General features: G+C 42.4%; 1 protein-coding gene across 5 annotated transcripts in view; it reads right to left on the bottom strand.

Annotated features, from left to right (window-relative positions):
- Window positions 1–19328, bottom strand: part of WDTC1 (WD and tetratricopeptide repeats 1) — a 60626-nt gene that overhangs the window by 20388 nt on the left and 20910 nt on the right. For all 5 annotated transcript variants that reach the window (XM_040337990.1, XM_040337987.1, XM_040337988.1 and 2 more), the window contains exons 6-11: window positions 18701–18888; window positions 16789–16971; window positions 16616–16707; window positions 15090–15205; window positions 14937–15012; window positions 3983–4067 (exon numbers count right to left, since the gene is read on the bottom strand). In XM_040337990.1, coding sequence (XP_040193924.1) covers window positions 3983–4067; window positions 14937–15012; window positions 15090–15205; window positions 16616–16707; window positions 16789–16971; window positions 18701–18888 — 740 coding nt within the window. The remainder of the gene's footprint in view (window positions 1–3982; window positions 4068–14936; window positions 15013–15089; window positions 15206–16615; window positions 16708–16788; window positions 16972–18700; window positions 18889–19328) is intronic.

The raw sequence follows: 19328 nt of genomic DNA, 5'->3' as shown, positions 1-19328 counted from the left end.
AATAAAGTAGTAAAATCTGCGCTTGATGGCTAAGTGAATAGACCTTTAGGACTTCTAATGGCTAGCCTGAATCCAACAGTAGCTGTTGATAGTATAAAAAAACAAAACAAATGCAAATTCAACCAAAAAATATAGCTTAAAGAGTCACTAAAGGCAAACTTTTTTTTTTTAAATAACAAACATGTTATACTTACGTCCACTGTGCAGCTCGTTTTGCACAGAGTGTCCCCTAACCCTGTCTTCTGGGGTCCCTCACCTTAATGCATAGGATGCATTAAGGTGAAAAAACAATTACATTTACATCCCCTTTAAGGGAATGAAACACCCATTTAAACTAACACCAAGTTAAACTGAACAGGTGAGGTGGTAGGTGTTATAGATATAAGGGGGCTGGTTGTCAGATTTCTATGTGCCCAGTGTTAATTTTTTACTTTGATCGGCAATATAACCCTAGGTTGCTCATTATCGTCAAGCTATGTCCCTCAATGAACAGAGAAAATATGTTATATATTAAACCAGGCTCTGCTCAGAAATGGAGTTAGCTACCCTGACCAGGTTTTCTTTTAGGATGTTCTGTTTCTTTTTTAGGAGGCATGCTTATAAAGCAGTGAATATGACATTTACCAAACTTTTACTGCAGGGGAACCATTCACTGGCACTAAAAGAAAACATAGCAAATTTAGGCAGGCCTGTGCTCTAAGCAGGCCGGTTTGTTTTGATCTGGGACTGGGAGTGTTCAGTGTAGCAGTGGGTGTTGCCACCTGTGCTCTAGTTCTGAGGCGCCTCCCCTGTCTCTGAGGAGAATGTTCAGAGAAAGAGGCAGGGCCTGGGACTGGAGTGGCAGGCAGCTTGTTGGAGCTCTGACCAATCCCCAACTAGGGTTGGCAGGGGGAAGGCCTCCTATATAGGCTGAGGTAACATGCCACTGGGGGCAGTTGTCGGCCGGAAGAAGTGGAGGATGGAGTACTAGACAGTGCAGGGGGGGGGGGGGGGGAGTGAGGCCCGGCGGAGTAGCCTGGGAGAGTGGCTGGAGGCTATTGGAACCTACGTCTAGATAAAATCCTCCATCAAGGACCTGGGGCATGAAAAAGGTCGGTGAGTGTACCACCGGGAGTCTGAAGGAGCGCCGTCATTACAAGGCCAGTGATGAGTCCTGGATCAGTGGAGAGAGAAAGACTGTGGGGAAATGTGTAAAATCGATGTCGCAGGATTTACAAGTAGGACTATCTGTGCTGGGATCAGTAGTCCATCTCCAAGTACAGAGCTGTTAAACTACTAGGCCCCCCGGGGAGAGGTTCTGCAGGCCTCGGGCCTAGTAACTATGCAGTCAAATGTCACCAAGCACAATCAATTACAGAAGCTGCTGGGACTTATTCAGAGTAAGGCCTAGTGGGCTGAAGATGGCGGGACAGGAGTACTAATTTGTGACAGGAAAGTGATGTGCAGGAGAAGTGTCCTGAGTTAAAGTTGTGAGGTAAAAGTCTGTCAGAATTAGGGTCCGCCATTTTATTCCAACTGTATTCTTACAGTTGCAAGAAAAAAGTATGCAAAATACTTTTGGAATGATATGGATTTCTGCACAAATTGGTCATAAAATGCAATCTGATCTTCATCTAAGTCACAACAATAGACAATCACAGTCTGCTTAAACTAATAACACACAAAGAATTAAATGCTACCATGTTTTTATTGAATACACCATGTAAACATTCACAGTGCAGGTGGGAAAAGTATGTGAACCCTTGGATTTAATAACTGGTTGAACCTCCTTTGGCAGCAATAACTTCAACCAAACGTTTCCTGTAGTTGCAGATCAGACTTGCACAACTGTCAGGAGTAATTCTTGACCATTCCTCTTTACAGAACTGGTTTCAGTTCAGCAATATTCTTGGGATGTCTGTGCGACTCGCTTTCTTGAGGTCATGCCACAGCATCTCAAATCGGGTTGAGGTCAGGACTCTGACTGGGCCACTCCAGAAGGCGTATTTTTTTTTGTTTAAGCCATTCTGTTGTTGATTTACTTCTATGCTTTGTGTCGTTGTCCTGTTGCAACACCCATCTTCTGTTGAGCTTCAGCTGGTGGACAGATAACCTTAAATTCTCCTGCAAAATGTCTTGATAAACGTGGAAATTCATTTTTCCTTTGATGATAGCAATCTGTCCAGGCCCTGACGCAGCAAAGCAGCCCCAAACCATGATGCCCCCACCATCATACTTCACAGTTGGGATGAGGTTTTAATGTTGGTGTGCTCTGTCTCTCTTTCTCCACACATAGTGTTGTGTGTTTCTTCCAAACAACTCAACTTTGGTTTCATCTGTCCACAGAATATTTTGCCAGTACTGCTGTGGAACATCCAGGTGCTCTTGTGCAAACTGTAAACGTGCAGCAGTGTTCTTTTTAGACAGCAGTGGCTTCCTCTGTGGTATCCTCCCATGAAATCAATTCTTGTTTAGCGTTTTACGTATCGTAGATTCTCTAACAGGGATGTTAGCATATGCCAGAGACTTTTGAAAGTCTTTAGCTGACACTCTAGGATTCTTCTTCACCTCATTGAGCAGTCTGCGCTGTGCTCTTGCAGTCATCTTTACAGAATGGCCACTCCTAGGGAGAGTAGCAGCAGTGCTGAACTTTCTCTATTTACAGACTTTAGAGAATTTGTCTTACCATGGCCTGATGAACAGCAAGGCTTTTGGAGATACTTTTATAACCCTTTCCAGCTTTATGCAAGTCAACAATTCTTAATCGTAGGTCTTCTGAGAGCACTTTTGTGCGAGGCATCATTCACATCAGGCAATGCTTTTTTATGAAAAGCAAACCCAGAACTGGTGTGTGTTTTTTTTATAGGGCAGTGCAGCTGTAACCAACACTTCCAATCTCATCTCATTGATTGGACTCTAGTTGGCTGACACCTCACTCCAATTAGCTCTTGGAGATGTCATTAGTCTAGGGGTTCACATACTTTTTCTCACCTGCACTGTGAATGTTTACATGGTGTGTTCAATAAAAACATGGTAACATTTAATTAATTCTTTGTGTGTTATTAGTTTAAGCAGACTGTGATTTTCTATTGTTGTGACTCAGATGAAGATCAGATCATTTTATGACCAATTTGTGCAGAAATCCATATCATTCCAAAACGGTTCACATACTTTTTCTTGCAACTGTATATACTGCTATATTTTTCTTGAAGATATGAAGTAAAACGCTTGCTCATGTAAAGCTGAATTCACTTTAACATGACAAGCACGAACTTGTTCTATGTTCCATATCCTCCTCACCCCATCCAAGTTATATCCCCCAAATAAAACAAAACAACGCAAATGACTGTTCATTGTCTCAAGATGGATGAATGGAGGGGGGTCAGGCAGCAGGGTGATGTGTGGATCTTTTGAACCGCTACACACAAAATATATGAGATATATATATATATATATATATATATATATATATATATATATATATATATATATATATAATTTTTTTCTCAGATAAAGTTTTTTTTTTTATGACACTGGATGGTAGTTTGGCATTTGTGATTTACCTTTAAAAACATTACTCGTAACACTTCCTATGTTCTGTAGTGGTGGCATCATAGAAAAAAAGCAGCAGTTTAATCATGTCCAATGCCACAACAGCTTGTAGTGTGCACTGGAGGAAGACACATTGGCATTTTCCTCAGCCTGTAGAAGCTGATTGATACGCTAGTTCCTCTCAGTGCCATGCCACTGGAATAACAGAGAAAAATCTCTCCAGATTATGTCACATGTTATCAAATCCACCTTTTGTAATGATCCTTCCTCTTAAACTGCATCTTCAAAATAGATATTAAAAGGGTTTTTTGGTTCTACCTATTCTTATGAAGGCTTTTAATGCATGTGGTGGAGGTTTCACTACTGTGCAATGCATTTATTGTGGTGCCTTGACTTTGACTTTAGACAAAAGACTGAATACAAAAAAAAGTTTCATAAGAGATGCTCCTACCCCACCACGGTCTTGGCATCACTGACACGCAAACCATTACTGTACAAACTAAGTCCATTGCTTGTGGTTTTCCCATTCTGAACTTCTGAAAGCACAAAATTCACTGATAAAATAAATAGTACAAATAAATCTACTAAACCTACTACTTTACACAATCCATCACATTCAAGTGAAACTATACAATGTTTTTGTTTTAGATTAGTTCTGGATAAAATGAGAATCAACAATTTTTTTGCTTAGAATAAAGATCACCATTCTCTCACGATTCTTATGGCGCAACATCTCACATTATACAAAAAAATTGGGCTTAGTTTATTTTTTATTCATTAAAGTGTATTATTTAAAAAAAAAATTGCATTTGAAATGAAACTGCGCAAATATAGTGCGACATAAAATATTGCAACAACCGCCATTTTATTCTCTAGGGTCTCTGCTAAAAAAGAAACATATATAATGTTTGGGGGTTCCAAGTAATTTTCCAGCAGATTTTAACTTGTAAGCAACAAGTGTCAGAAAAAGGTTTAGTCTTTAAGTGGTTAAATTGACCTCATTTACAGACCGAAGTTGATTCCTTTGAACTAAGAACAAAATGTTACAATGTTTTTTTATTTCTGCCTAAGCAATGTTGTGATAAACTTGGCAGGTTGCCTGTTTTTTTTGTTTTTTTTTATGCAACGGTTTTGGGAAACCGTTAAATCGATTGGGCTTAGTTCTGCTTTATATTGTATGTTCAGCCAAAACCTTTTTAGCTACTTGCTGACCAGGCCCTTTTCTGACACTTGTTTACAAGTAAAGATCTGTATTTATTGCTCATACATCATGGGACACAGAGCCTTAATTACTTAATGGGTTATGTAGTCACCACAGGTGATTGGACACTGGTAAACCCAATTAGAATTGAGTTCCTCCCCTATAGAACCCCCTCCCAAATGGAGAGTACCTCCGTTTTTTCGCCAGTGTCTAAGGTGGTTGGTCACGTTGAACATGTGCTAAGAAAAAAAAGCTCTTGATGGTTTTCTGCGGAGGCCTAGGAGCTATAACCGGATCCATGCCTCGGGCCGATATCAAAAGCCTAAGATGGGTGGTACCTGGGCCTCGTGTAAAGAAGAAACAAGGTTTGCCTGTAATGTCTCTCTGCGGAGGTCTGGGCTCTGGGATCCAGGCTTTGGTGTACTAATGCAACTGTAGCACAAAAAGTTACTGGCAGTTACCTCCAAGTGAGAACCCATGGTAAACCTGAAGATTGGCACAACATTGCCCGCCGTGATGGGTGAAGGCTGAATCTACTATTTCAGTAGCTTTCCTGCGGCGGGGATAAAAGGTAAGTCCCAAATTCTCCCCATAGATATCTTTCCCCCCCCCTATGGTGACCCCTCTGTTGCCACTCTCCAGAGTATCCAGGATTAGATACCTGGGAGTTGAGGTTACCAGGAATTTGACAGACTATACACCCCTGAATGTGGCACCGCTATTTGACATGATCAAACTCAAAACGCAGACGAGGGCTAGATTACCGTTGGGGGTGATGGGGCGCATAAATATTATAAAAATGATTATATTGCCCAAACTTCTGTATATGGTGTGGTATTCCCCTTTATACATACCCTTAAAAATATTTAAACAAATGGAAGCTATTCTGAATTCATTTGTTTGGGGGACTGGCAGACACAACCAACTTGGCACATTTTAAAAGAACCCAACGGACATGGGCGGCGCTTTCCTCCCAGACCTTTATGACTATTACTTGGCCTCACAGCTCTCTCACCTATACCACTTCAATATCTCGGAACTCCAACGTTATAGGTCTTTAGTTTGCGATAAACCCTGGAACCCGATGCACACGACCTTACAGGCTATCCTCCGCGGGAAACAACCAAATAAGCAGGCCTTAAGGCACAACTCATACCCCACTGTGGCTTAACAGCTATATGCCAGAACTAACAGATTCCCGACTCAGTGGTCTGGGCTAGGTACGGCATAATATACTTACACCAAGTCCTATCAAACCCTGGATTCAAACAGTTTCAGGCACTTAGAGAGGAATTTTCGCTCCCACAGCACTTAGCTTTTAAATACCTGCAGCTCCGTCATGCACTCAGAACCCAGCTGCCGTCTCTGGATGTAGAGACGGAACCCCCACCAGTGCTAGGTATTGTTCTGGGGAGTGACCCCTCCAAGCTTATTTTGCACCTGTGCTACATCATCAGACGCCGGGGTACAGTGGCCGTCTCTCAGAAGGCCAAGACGGCTTGGGAACAGGACGTAGGCCCAATATAAGACGCAGACTGGGACAAAATACTTGAGGGAACCAAGACTGCATCCCCTAAGCTGTCAGATAGACTGTTGCAAACGTATATTGTTCACAGAGCCTACCTAACACCACTGAGGTTGGCCAAAATTCCAACGCACATCCAATCCGACCTGTCGCTTGTGTCAGTCCACGCTTGGTACGTTTTACCATCTCATCTGGAGCTGTCCAAATATTCAGACATACTGGACGCAGGTTGTTCACTTTCTGCATGACAATATGGGATCCCATGTGGTACTTGACCCCAAGTTGTATATTCTGGGATTACTGCATGACGTAGAGGTTGATAAAATATCAAAAAAAAAAAAATCCTTTTTGAAACATTTTTATAGCACGGAAGGTGATCGCCCAGAGATGGATGCAGGATTTGCCCCCTTCTCTACAGATGTGGAAAAAGGCCGTTAATGATACTTTGCCATTTAAAAAGCTGATTTACACACACAGGGGTTCCACGCAAAAGTATTCCAAAGTATGGGACCGGTGGCTAGAGGATGGAGAAACATGTGTCTGACTCTGCCTCTCACGGGGGGTGTTCTACATCAAAATGCTCCATTGTCCTTGTGAACAAGTGAATGTATATCTAGCGGTATCTAGGTGAATAAAATCTCTAAGCATTTTACCATATGAAACTGTACTTTTATTGACAAATGTGCTTGAGTGTCATGTAATATGTACTTTGTAGTAATAAAGTTGTTTTTTCCAATAAAAAAAAAAAGAAGGACTATAGCACAACAGTGATTGCATTTTTGTGATAGTCCTGTACTGCAAAGCAGAGGTACTATGTCCCCAATAAGAGGTACAAGGGCTAGTAAAAGAGGCACTAGGAAATCCCTGCTTATGGCTAAGGATTCTGAGCATGCCTGCAGTTTACCATCCCCCTTGTCAGTCTGGTAGCAGCCTCACAGGATGATCATGTGCCCCTGTCTGGTTTTGCAGCTTCTCCTATGCCAGCTCCTGTATACGTCACTGAGGACACTTTAAAAGTTGCTTTGGATGGCTTAGAAGGAAGGATTGCTACTATAATCACAACCTCCTTAAAGGTGTCAGAAAACAGGGTAGATCCCCTTCATCTGCTCTGGCTCCCTCATCAGATGAGCATTCTGAGGGTGAAAAATCCCCTTCTGGAGATGAGGATCAGGTGCATTCTGAGGACTCAGAGGATGAGAAGATTCCTCTACCTCTCAGTCGCTAAAGATGCAGGTGCAATATTATGCAGAGATGGTGCGTGCCACTTACAAATTGCCTCCTGTTGAAGCTTCTATGTCCTCGTTTTCCTCTTTGGGATCTTGGAAATCCCCACAGGCTGCATGCTCCTTTCCAGTTCATCCCTTGCTGGATAAACTGATGGATGATGACTGGGTTTACCCAGAAAAACTGTTTTCTCCTACTAAGCAGTTTTCCCTCCTTTATCCTATGGAGGAAGGTTTCACTAGGAAATGGGGGGTACCTGCTATAGATGCAACTATTTCTTGTGCAAACAAAAGCCTGACAATAGACAATGCTCAGGGCTTGAAGGATCCAAACGATAAAAAGCTGGAATCTTTATTGAAAGCCTCCTCCGGTGCTGTAGTACAACCTGCAGTTGCAGCGATTGGCATATGTCAGTTCCTCAAGGAACAAATGAAGCAGATGGTTAACCTCCTCCCTACAGAGGAGATTGAGGTTTATGAGGACCTTCCTAAGGCCCTGTGTTTTACGATTGATGCGATTATGGACTCTGTTCAGCAAGCATCCCACTTGAATCTCCTGCTGGTTCACATGGGCAGGTCCCTTTGGTTAAAACATTGGGAAGCCGAGGTTTCTTGCAAAAGACACTTGGCGGCATTCCCATTTGGTGGAGGATTTGGATAAATACATCTAAAAGATTACCGGAGGCAAGTCTACTCTGTTGCCAGTTAAAAAGAAGAGTAAATGTCCTTCATTTAAGCGTTCTCTTTCCCCAGCCCCTGGAACCTTATTCTCCAGGCAGTAGCGACGGCCTCCCCAGTCTAATACTAGGGGAAAGGCCCAGAGCCAAGTCCAAGGGCAGAAAAGGAGTTGGGGTTCAAAACTTCCAAACAGAACCCCAAAACTTCCCTAGGAAGTGATGCCCCCACTCGGCCGAGTGGGGGAAAGGCTGCTGCAATTTGCAAACGCCTGGCGGGAAGAAGTTCAGGACAAGTGGGTCATCTCCACGGTGTCCTCAGGCTACAAGCTGGAATTCAGAGAACTTCAGCCTCCCCATTTCCTAAGATCAAGAATTGCCAAAGATCCAGAAAAAAGAAGGCTTTTGTTTTTTGCCTTGGAACATCTTGGCCCAAGGGGTAATCATAGCCCATATAGTAATCATAGTTAGCCCCAGAAGTTCAGGGCTCAGGGTTCTACTCAAACCTTTTCATGGTTCCAAAACCAAACGGAGATGTCAGACCTATTCTAGATCTGAAAAACCTGAATCAGTTTCTGAACATCCGCTCCTTTCGCATGGAGTCTGTCCATTCAGCTGTCTCCACCCTCCAGGGAGGAGAATTCCTGGCACCAATAGACATCAGAGATGCATATCTACTTTTTTTTTGGATTTCATTTGTACAATAAAAAACATTGTTTTAAGGAGTGCGGCAGTCCAGGATTTTCTTCTATCCAATGCACCTGTGCATAGCCAGCACCCTTTTGGTTTAGTGGGACGGAAGCAAAGCCAAGGGATCAGCAGTTTTTAGAGCGGTATCGTCTCTCACATCAATGGACAGCGATGCATATCTACATGTGCCAATATTCCCCACTCAACTAAGATTTCTAAGGTTTGCGGTGGATCAGCGCTGCTTTCTGTTTGTGGCCCTCCCTTTCGGTCTGGCTACTGCACCTCGAGTGTTCACGAAAATACTAGCCCCGCCCCTGGCAAGGCTGAGGGCACGGGGCATAGCAGTAACAGCCTATCTGTAAGAGTTGTTGCTCAAAGATCAGTCTGCAACACGCTTGGAACACAATGTGCACATCACAGTGGAGTATTTAGAGTACCTAGGCTAGGTCCTCAATCTTGAAAAATCCTCCTTACAGCCTCAGAATACGCTGGATTATCTGGGCATGGTTATAGACATGTCCCAAAGCAGGGTATTACTTCCCAAGCCAAAGGCAAAAGCCATAGGAGACGTGGTCCGAGTGATAAAGGCAAAAAGAAGGCCTTCCATCCGTCTATGCATGAAATTATTGGAAAAGATGGTAGCCTCATTCGAGGCTGTCCCTTACGCTTAGTTTCACTCAAGGCCGTTGCAGGGCAGAATTCTGTCCGCTAGGAACAAAGATGTTCAGGCCCTGGACCTTCCAATGATCTTATCTCCAAAGGTTCGCCAGAGCCTCAATTGGTGGTTGCTCCCTCAAAATCTATAGAAAAGGAAGATCCTTTACTCCGGTTACCTGCAAAATGGTAACCACAGTTGTCGGCCTTCTAGGCTGGGGGGGGGCAGTTCTGGAAGAAGCATCTGCCATTGGGAAGTGGTCCGGAGCTGAAAAGCTCCTACCCGTCAACATTCTGGAGATTCTGGCAATTTATCTGGCCCTCAGAGTCTGGTCTTACAGACTACAGGGTTGTCCTGTTCGGATACAGTCCGACAATGCTACAGCTGTGGCCTATATCAATTACCAAGAGGGTACCAGAAGTCTGGATGCTCAGAAAATTGACAGGCGGATTTTTTTAAGCTTCCAGCAACTGAGTCCAGGATAATGGTCTCTACACCCCGACATATTTCAGATCATATGTCAGAAATAGGGTACCACAGATGTGGACCTGTTGGCTTCCAGGTTCAAACACAAAACTGGACAACTTTGTGTCAAGAACAAGAAATCCTTTTGCTCAAGGGTTGGATGCCCTGACAATTTCGTGGGATCGATATTCTCCGATTTATGCATTCCCGTCAGTTCCACTTCTCCCACGATTTCTTCAGAGAGTCAAGAGGGAAGGAAAGCCGGTCATTTTGGCCGCACCGGCTTGGCCCAGGAGACCCTGGCACGCGGCAATCGTAAAGATGGCAGAAGGAAGACCTTGGGTTCTCCCAGTACACTCGGATGTACTATCGCAGGGTCCAATATTCCACCCTGCCTTACAAAGTCTAAGTTTGACGGTTTGGCTGTTGAGACCCACATTCTGAGAAAACGTGGGCTCTCAGGCCCAGTCCTATCCACTCTGGTTAATGCTAGGAAGCAAGCCTCCAGGTTCATCTACTACAGAATCTGGAAGGCATACGTCCTGGTGTGAACCCAGAAGATGGCACCATAAAAAGTATGTCATTAATAGGATTCTTGCCTTTCTTCAGTTGGGCTTAAAAATGAAGTTGGCTTTGAGCACTATCAAGGGCCGAATCTCAGCCTTGTCGGTATTCTTTCAAAGACCACTTGCCTCTCATTCCCTAGTCCGGGCCTTTGTTCAGGGAGCACTGCGCTTGAATCCGCCGGTTAAGTCTCCCGTATGCCCATGGCATTTGAATTTGGTATTGTTCGTTTTACAGAAACTACCTTTTGAACCATTACACCATGCTTCTTTAAAGAGCAAGTAAACCCTCACGATTTTTTTTTTTTTAAATACAACACCTGCAAGAGAAAGGCATAATGAGCTAGTATGCACAGCATACTAGCTCATTATGTGGCACTTACCTTAGACCGAAGCCCTCCTCTGTCCCATCCACCGCCGCCATGTCCCCTGGAGCTTCTTCCTGTTTTCGCCGCTCCGGCGCTGTGATTGGCCGGATGACGTCACTCCCGCGCATGGGACCGGCAGATACCCGGGCATGCGCAAAACACGGCAGTAACCCAAATATTGCCATTCACAAAAACGGCACGCTCAGTGGGTTGTAGGTTAAGGAGATATTTCTTGCATCTACAGATAAGCCTTAATCTAGGCTTACCTGTAGGTGCAAGTTGTGTGGTTGGCTTTACAACCACTTTAAGTCTTTTGACAAAGAAACTGTTTTTTTCTCATAGCCATATCCTCAGTAAGGAGGGTATCGAAATTGGTGGCTCTTTAGTGTAAAGAGCCGTATAGGATTATTCATGATGACAGGGTGGTGCTGCGTCCTCACCCGACTTTTTTTTACCTAAGGCGGTTTCAGGATTTCATCTGAATCAAGATATGGTCCTACAGTCTTTTTTCCAGATCCGCAGTACGCAGGAGGAACAGAGTCTATACTTTAGATGTTGTAAGAGCGGTAAAAGTTTATCTGCAAGCTACGGCTCAGATACAAAAGACTAATTGTCCGTTTATTCTGTCACAGGGCCCAAGGAAGGGCCAGGCAGCGTTGAAATCATTGTCATTAATGACAAGTCATTATTCAGGCCTATGGCTTAGAAAAGAAGATCCCTCCTTTTCAGGTGAAAGAGCACTCAACTAGAGCAGTTGGTGCTTCATGGGCAGTGCATCACCAGGCCTCGATGGCTCAGATCTGTAAGGCTGCTACTTGGTCTTTTGTCCATACATTTACCAAGTTCAACAAGGTAGATGTAAGAGGGTACAAGGATAAAAAAAAAAAAAAAACATGAACAAAAAGGCTGTACTGTAACAAAATAGGTAAAAAGCCAAGGGGAACACACTGGATAAATAGCCGATCACTGTGTATCCTGCCATCATAAGACAGAACGAATGGACCAGCAGCTATATTCTGTTGCACATATTTATTTTTATTATCCTGCCCCTATCCCCCTTGCACATACTATATCGGATATTGGCCCTATGACCAGTAAATTAACCTCCCTTATTTTGCACATCTAAATCTTATTCCTTCACCTTCATTCTGTAACTGTGTGACCAGTACATTAACCCCTTCTCTTCCTCCTTCCTCTATGTATGACCTGTACATTAATGTATCTATTGCAGCATTCTCAAGCTCCATGTTTAACCCCCCTCAGTATTGACATGTTTGTTCAGTTCCAAAAAAATAAAAGCACCTTTACACAAAAAAAATACACATCTTTCTGCAGTTAAAAAAATGTGCAGTTATTTTTTGTATTGGGAGACTGAAAAGCATTGAGACAGCGATCAGGAGATCACTGATGGCATGCAGATCTTCTACAAACTGTCAGTGTATATGCTTACCTGTACATCCCATACAGGTAAGCCGATACTCGCTGACAGGAAGACTCAATGAACTACAACAGTGCTGTGAACAACAGTGCTGTGATAGTTCATTGAGAACTACAAACCGACATCCGCTATGGCTGTTGGGACTTGTAGTCAATTCATACACAAAGCTCTGTGTATGAATGACGCTGCCATGTGGATGGAGCCCCGTACAGCCTCGCTGCCATAAAAACAGACAGCTAGTATGGGGAACTTCTCCACATACTGCTGCCACAGGGAAGAGATGGAGGCAGCGGGTGGCGGCTGCAGCACTGGGAACATGTTATATGTTCCACCCAAAAATAAGTGTCCTTTGTGGGTTTGTCATACTATTCTGGCCTTTTTTTTTTTAAATCAGAAATAGGGTATTTTTTTATATTAAAATATAAAAAAGTGGTAATTAAATACAATAAGAAACCTCTGTTTAACAAAAATTGTATAAAACTAATTTGAGTAAAGCATTAAATGTCACAATAATTGTCAGTCAAACTGAAAATGGCCTGGGAATTACGGTACTGGTAACCAAGTGATTTTTGAAGGCATGGTTAGTATTAAAATGAAAACATTAGGCTATCATTTACATCACATGTAAGGGGGAAAACTGTATACAGTATCTCACAAAAGTGAGTACACCCCTCACATTTTTGTAAATATTTTATTATATATCTTTTTATGTGACAACACTGAAGAAATTACACTTTTCTACAATGTAAAGTAGTCGGTGTAACAGTTTAAATATGCTGTCCCCTCAAAATAACTCAAACACACTAATGTCTAAAGTGCTGGTAACAAAAGTGAGTACACCCCTAAGTGAAAATGTCCAAATTAGGCCCAAAGTGTCAATATTTTGTGTGGCCACCATTTTTTTTCCAGCACTGCCTTAACCCTCTTGGGCATGGAGTTCACCAGAGCTTCACAGGTTGCCACTGGAATACTCTTCCACTCCTCCATGATGACATCACGGAGCTGGTGGATGTTAGAGACCTTGCGCACCTCCACCTTCCATTTGAGGATGCCCCACAGATGCTCTATAGCAGTGGTTCTCAACCTGGGGGTCGGGACCCCCTTGGGGGTCAAATGATAATTTGACAGGGGTCACCGAATCCTGGGCTATTCCTGAAGCCCGCACCACTCTCCCAGACTTTTTGCAGCCACCCAGCAGGGCTGTCCCTGGAGCCTGTGGCTGCCCAGCTGGGTTGTTCCTGGAGCCCACGGCCACCCACTCAGCCTCTTCGGAGGTGCCCATTCAGTTCACAGCATCGCTGGGGGGCAGAGACTTGAGGTCAGCTGACTGGTGAGGAATGTGAAGTGGGATGGGCTAGAGGAGACCCCATCTCCTGATTTCGGCATAGGTGTCACTGCTGCGAGAAACCACAAAGTCAGAGACACAGTGAGTGTGATTATAGTTGCCATTAAAAGGACTCATGGAGCACTAAATGTCTGTGGTTTAGGCGCAAATTACTTGGCATGCCTTGGGTGCTGACAACCCATGCTACAAAAATAATTTTACTGTTAGGGGTCCCCACAACTTGGAAAATTTTATCAAGGGGTCATGGCACTAGAAGGTTGAGAACCACTGCTCTATAGGGTTTAGGTCTGAAAACATGCTTGGCCTGTCTATTACCTTTACCCTCAGCTTGACACCACCACCACACACGCTTGATACCATCTGAACCAAATAGGTTTATCTTGGTCTCATCAGACTACAGGACATGGTTCCAGTAAAGTAAACCATGTCCTAAGTCTGCTAGACTTCAGCAAACTGTTTGTGGGCTTTCTTGTGCAGCATCTTTAGAAGAGGCTTCCTTCTGGGATGACAGCCATGCAGACCAATTTGATGCAGTGTGCTGCAAATGGTCTGAGCACTGACAGGCTGACCCTCCACCCCTTCAACCTCTGCAACAATGCTGGCAGAACTCATACGTCTATTTGCCAAAGGTAACCTCTGGATATGATGCCGAGCATGTGCACTCACCTTATTTGGTCGACCACGGCGAGACCTGTTCTGAGTGGAACCTGTCCTGTTAAACCGCTGTATGGTCTTGGCCACAATTCTGCAGTCAGTTTCAGGGTCTTTGCAATCTTCTTATAGCCTAGGCCATCGTTATGAAGAGCAACAATTCATTTTTTTTCAGCACCTCAGACTTCTTTGCCATAAGGTGCCATGTTGAACTTCCAGTGACCAGTATGAGAGAGTGAGAGCTATAACACCAAATTTAACACACCTGCTCCCCATTCACACCTGAGATCTTGTAACACTAATGAGTCGCATTACATCGGAGAGGGAAAATGGCTTATTGGGCCCAATTTGGACATTTTCAATTAGGGGTGTACTCACTTTTCTGCCAGCGGTTTAGACATTAATGGGTGTGTGTTGCGTTATTTTGAGGGGACAGAAAATTTACACTGAGTGTAAGCTGTACACTCACTACTTTACATTGTAGCAAAGTGTAATTTCTTCAGTGTTGTCACATGAAAAGTTATAATAAAATATTTACAAAAATGTAAGGGGTGTACTCACTTTTGTGAGATACTGTATCTTTAGAAAAAAGTAAATCTTTACTTACCTCCAGAATTATGGTGGGATTTAGGTAGTAAAAATGTGCAAGGTCTTTGCTTGAACGTTAAATCAAACAGATAGACCTAGGGAACAATGTATTTTCACACATCAGGAAAAGTTGACAGAAAAATAAAAATAATCTATTTACAAACAACCTTACCTGCTCCCCTCCCATGTTGACCAATAGCTCAGTTCCATCTGGACTGAAGGTTACATATGTGGCCACTAAAACACGTAACCGGTTGTTGTAATCTGGTAGCTTGACTGGAAGGTGGCCTAAAAGAAAAATAGTGTTCCGTGACCAGGGATATTTCATTAAACAAGCAAAACAATAAAATGTCTGGTACATCACAAACCACAGGTTGGCTTGCAGCAGCTTCAAGCCCCTATCACACGGGCAACCCACCTATCCCTTTTTTTTATTCCGTTGATGGATAAAAAATGTAAAGCAATGCATTTCTATGGGCAAGCAGATGTAAATGGATGATCATCTATTTACATCCTTATCTGTTCATGTCCATTTTTTTTTTTACATGGAACAAGTCTCTGTCCTGTTTAAGGGAACCTGAATGAAGGTGAACAAATGTAAAATGCCGAAATCCATTTTTGCATTGGCTGTTAGAAGCTGGCACCTGAACAATGACTCCTCCCTGTTGTGCGAATTTCCCCCAATCCACAGCAGGACCTTTGGCTCTAAAATATATTTTTTTGGAGGGGGGGGAGGGTGGAGATAAGTAAAATAAATACAAAGTATGGCATGAGGTCCCCTCCAAAATCCATACCAAACTGAGCATGTAGGAAAGGGGGGTGAGGGGTGAGTGGGCAAAGAACCTTGTCTCCATGCTTGCGAGAGCACGGGCCTCTTCCCCACAACCTTGACCTGGTTGACCATCCCCACAGGGTGAATAAATATAGGGTATATTGTACCCCTACTCATTCCCTAAAAAACAGTCTGTAGTAAATAACAATTCCGATATTCTATAATCCCCCCATTGGAGAAAATCAATCCAAGGCTTGTACAAGTCTCCCGTGGAGTCTTCAAAATGATGCCTATAGTTTTAGAAAACCCTAAAAAAAAAAAAAAAAAAAAAAAAAAAAAAAATAATAATAGTATATTGATGAATATGTAATAAGCTAAAGGGTGGTTGTCCAACTGGAAACAGAAATAGATGAAATTAGAAAATTGAAAAGGTTTATAAACCCCCCCCCCCCCCCCATCAATGAACTTTTTATATTTGCTCTTTTGGTCTGTTAAAGCGTCCCCTTTATTCAAATGGTAGGTACACTTTCCTACAAGCCCCATCACACCAACAAAATAAGCTGCAAAACCAAAAAAACACAGTTTGCTCCAGGCACTCAACATCCCACAGTTACAGTATGTACTCCTGAAATGGGTTTGGGTGCATTCTCACATGATTCCAAGCACTAAGCTATCCTAAGAGGCATCTCTAAAACATGGATGATGAGGACACCTGTGCCTCCTGGAAGCATCTGAAGCTAGGACTGGGGTATTTGTTTTATTTTTGTTATCTATTTTGTAACATAAAAATTAAAAGGAAAAGGAAAAGAATCCTGAAAAATAAAAGAAAAGGATTGCAGCCACCACATCTAAGGACTGGTAAGTTGCAATATATAATTTTTGTTCTTGGGTTACAATACATTTAAAGAACAGACTATGGTTCCCACCTGCTACATAATACTGTGCTGCTCCATCTGGGATAGGCTTTTGTCTCGAGCAAAATGTATGTAGTCCAGATTGTGTCTGCTGAAGATTCTTCCTACAGTGCAAACAGGAAAGAAAAGTCTGAACATAGCAATATTCTTATTGTCATCTCCTCCAAAGACCAGCAATTGCTCACCTGTGACTGTGAATCATTCGAATATCGTACAGCCTGACAAAGGGCCCACTGGCTCCAACGGCCAAGCAGTTATTATCCTGAGGACTGATGCTTACACATTTTGCTTCTACTAATTGGCCACAATACTCCGTCAAATCAATCAAGACATCTGAATGAGTACTGCTCTCTCTTAGGTCATATTGCCTACATTTGGTAAAAGAAGAAAATGTTAAACACTTATATAATGGTCTTTTAATTAAACATAAAAAGGTATAAAATGTATATATTTGGTCTAAGTGTTGTATTACCAAAAGTCCTTTAGCAAGTATTTCAAAAATACCTGTCTGGTTCTTGATATAAAAAGTCTACACACCTCTGTAAAAATGGCAGTTTTTTTTAATGTACAGTGTCTTGAAAAAGTATTCATACCCCTTAAAATTTTCCAAATTTTGTCATGTTTCAACCAAAAATGTAAATGTGTTTTATTGGGATTTTGTGTGATAAACCAACACAAAGTGGCACATAATTGTGAAGTGGAAGGAAAATGAGAACTGGTTTTCAAAATGTTTTTCAAATAAATATCTGAAAAGTGTGGCATGCATTTGTATTTAGCCTCCTTTACTCCGATACCCTTAACTAAAATCTAGTGAAACCAATTGCCTTAAGAAGTCACCTAATTAGTAAATGGAGTCCACCTGTGTGTAATTTAATCTCCGTATAAATACAGCTGTTCTGAGAAGCCCTCAGATGTTTGTTAGAGAACATTAGTGTACAAAACAGCATCATGAAGGCCAAGGAACACACCAGACAGGTCATGGATGAAGAAGTTGTTAAGAAGTTTAAAGCAGGGTTAGGCCCGAAAAAAAATATCCCAAGCTTTGACCTTCTCCCGGAGCACTGTTCAATCCATTATCCGAAAATGAAAAAAAAAAAAAAAAAAGAGTGTACGGCACAACTGTAAACCTACCAAGACATGGCCGTCCCCCTAAACAGACAGGCCAGGAAAGGAGAGCATTAATCAGAGAAACAGTCAAGAGGCCCATGGTAACTCTGGAAAAGCTGCAGAGATCCACAGCTCAGGTGGGAGAATCTGTCCACAGGACAACAATTAGCCGTGCACTCCACAAATCTGCTCTTTATGGAAGAGTGGCAAGAAGAAAGCCATTGTTGAAAGAAATTAATACAAAATCCTATCTGCAGTTTGGGTGGATCATGTGGATGAAGGTAGCTGTAATTGCAGTGAAAGGTGGTTCTACAAAGTAGAAGCTCAGGGGGGGGGGGGGGGGGGCTAAATACAAATGCACGCCATACTTTTCACATATTTATTTGTAAGAAAAAAAAAATATATAATTTTCCTTCCACTTCACAATTATATGACACTTTGTGTTGGTCTATCACATAAAATACATTTACGTTTTTGGTTGTTACATGTCAAAATCTGGAAAATTTCAAGGGGTATGAATACTTTTTCAAGGCACTGTATGCATGAATCATTTTAACTTGCAGTGTTTCAGTTATAGATCAGATATGTTAGGTATGCCTAAAATATATTTAGTTTTTAAAGCAGCCTGTGAATTTTACTTGGCATCAGCCTCTTGCAATCCCCTATACAGCAAAACTCTGACAGAGAGGGGCAGGATTTGGAGCCAATCAGGCATGTTGCATGCAAATAAACGACAAGGAACATGCTAAGAGGATGAGTGAGCATAGGGATGACCACATCAGTCTCCTAGTATTTCACTGTATAGTCATCAGAAAGAGGGATTGAGAGAGGATACCACTGTAATAATTCTACAGTCATTTTAGTTTAATTCATTTAGCACTTTTGTGGCGCCGATTGATCTTTACACAATAAAATCTGCTTTCTATAGATTTCTTCTGTGTAATTTGTGGTTTGCCTGGAGTTTGGGTCCAAGTTTAGTTCTCCCCTTACCGGATTAAGCCATCCTCTGCTGCACTCCAGAAAGTATTAGGCCACATAGGAGCAGTGGCAACACGCTTTACTCGGTTGGTATGTTCTGAAAAAACGTGGAGGGTTTCTTTTGAGTTCACATCATGAACGTGAACCTTGGCATCTGCTGCGCCAGTTATCAAGATACGATCGCCAGTGTGTGGGAGAAACTGATCATGAAGGGAAAAAAAAAAAAAGAAGGAAAAAAAAAAGAAGTTTAAATAGGCAGGGTAAGTAGGTTATTAAATCTAGTAAAAAATATGCTTGTATGCACAGGACAGACGGAGTATAATGAGATCTCTGACACAGACATGTGATGTGGCATTGCATTTAAAAGTCTACTGTAAAGAAAACACTGCTAATGACTTAAAATTTACCCCAAGCTTTGAAAAGCAAAATTCTATTAAAGAATGTATTCTTGACTCAAAAAATATCTATCGCTCTCTGCGTTCTCCAAATCTGCACTTGTTTTATGCTTTGATCAGACTTCCTATTAGAGGGAGGCTATGTTTGTTCCTTATAGTACAGTACTCACTCCCAAGATGGATTAAGGACTATGAAATCTATAATGGGCAAACAGCAGTCCACATGACTGCAACTAAAGTGCACT

This window comes from Rana temporaria, chromosome 2 (genome assembly GCF_905171775.1).
Source record: "Rana temporaria chromosome 2, aRanTem1.1, whole genome shotgun sequence".
Taxonomy (NCBI): domain Eukaryota; kingdom Metazoa; phylum Chordata; class Amphibia; order Anura; family Ranidae; genus Rana; species Rana temporaria.
This window is presented reverse-complemented; position numbering and strand designations above follow the sequence as displayed.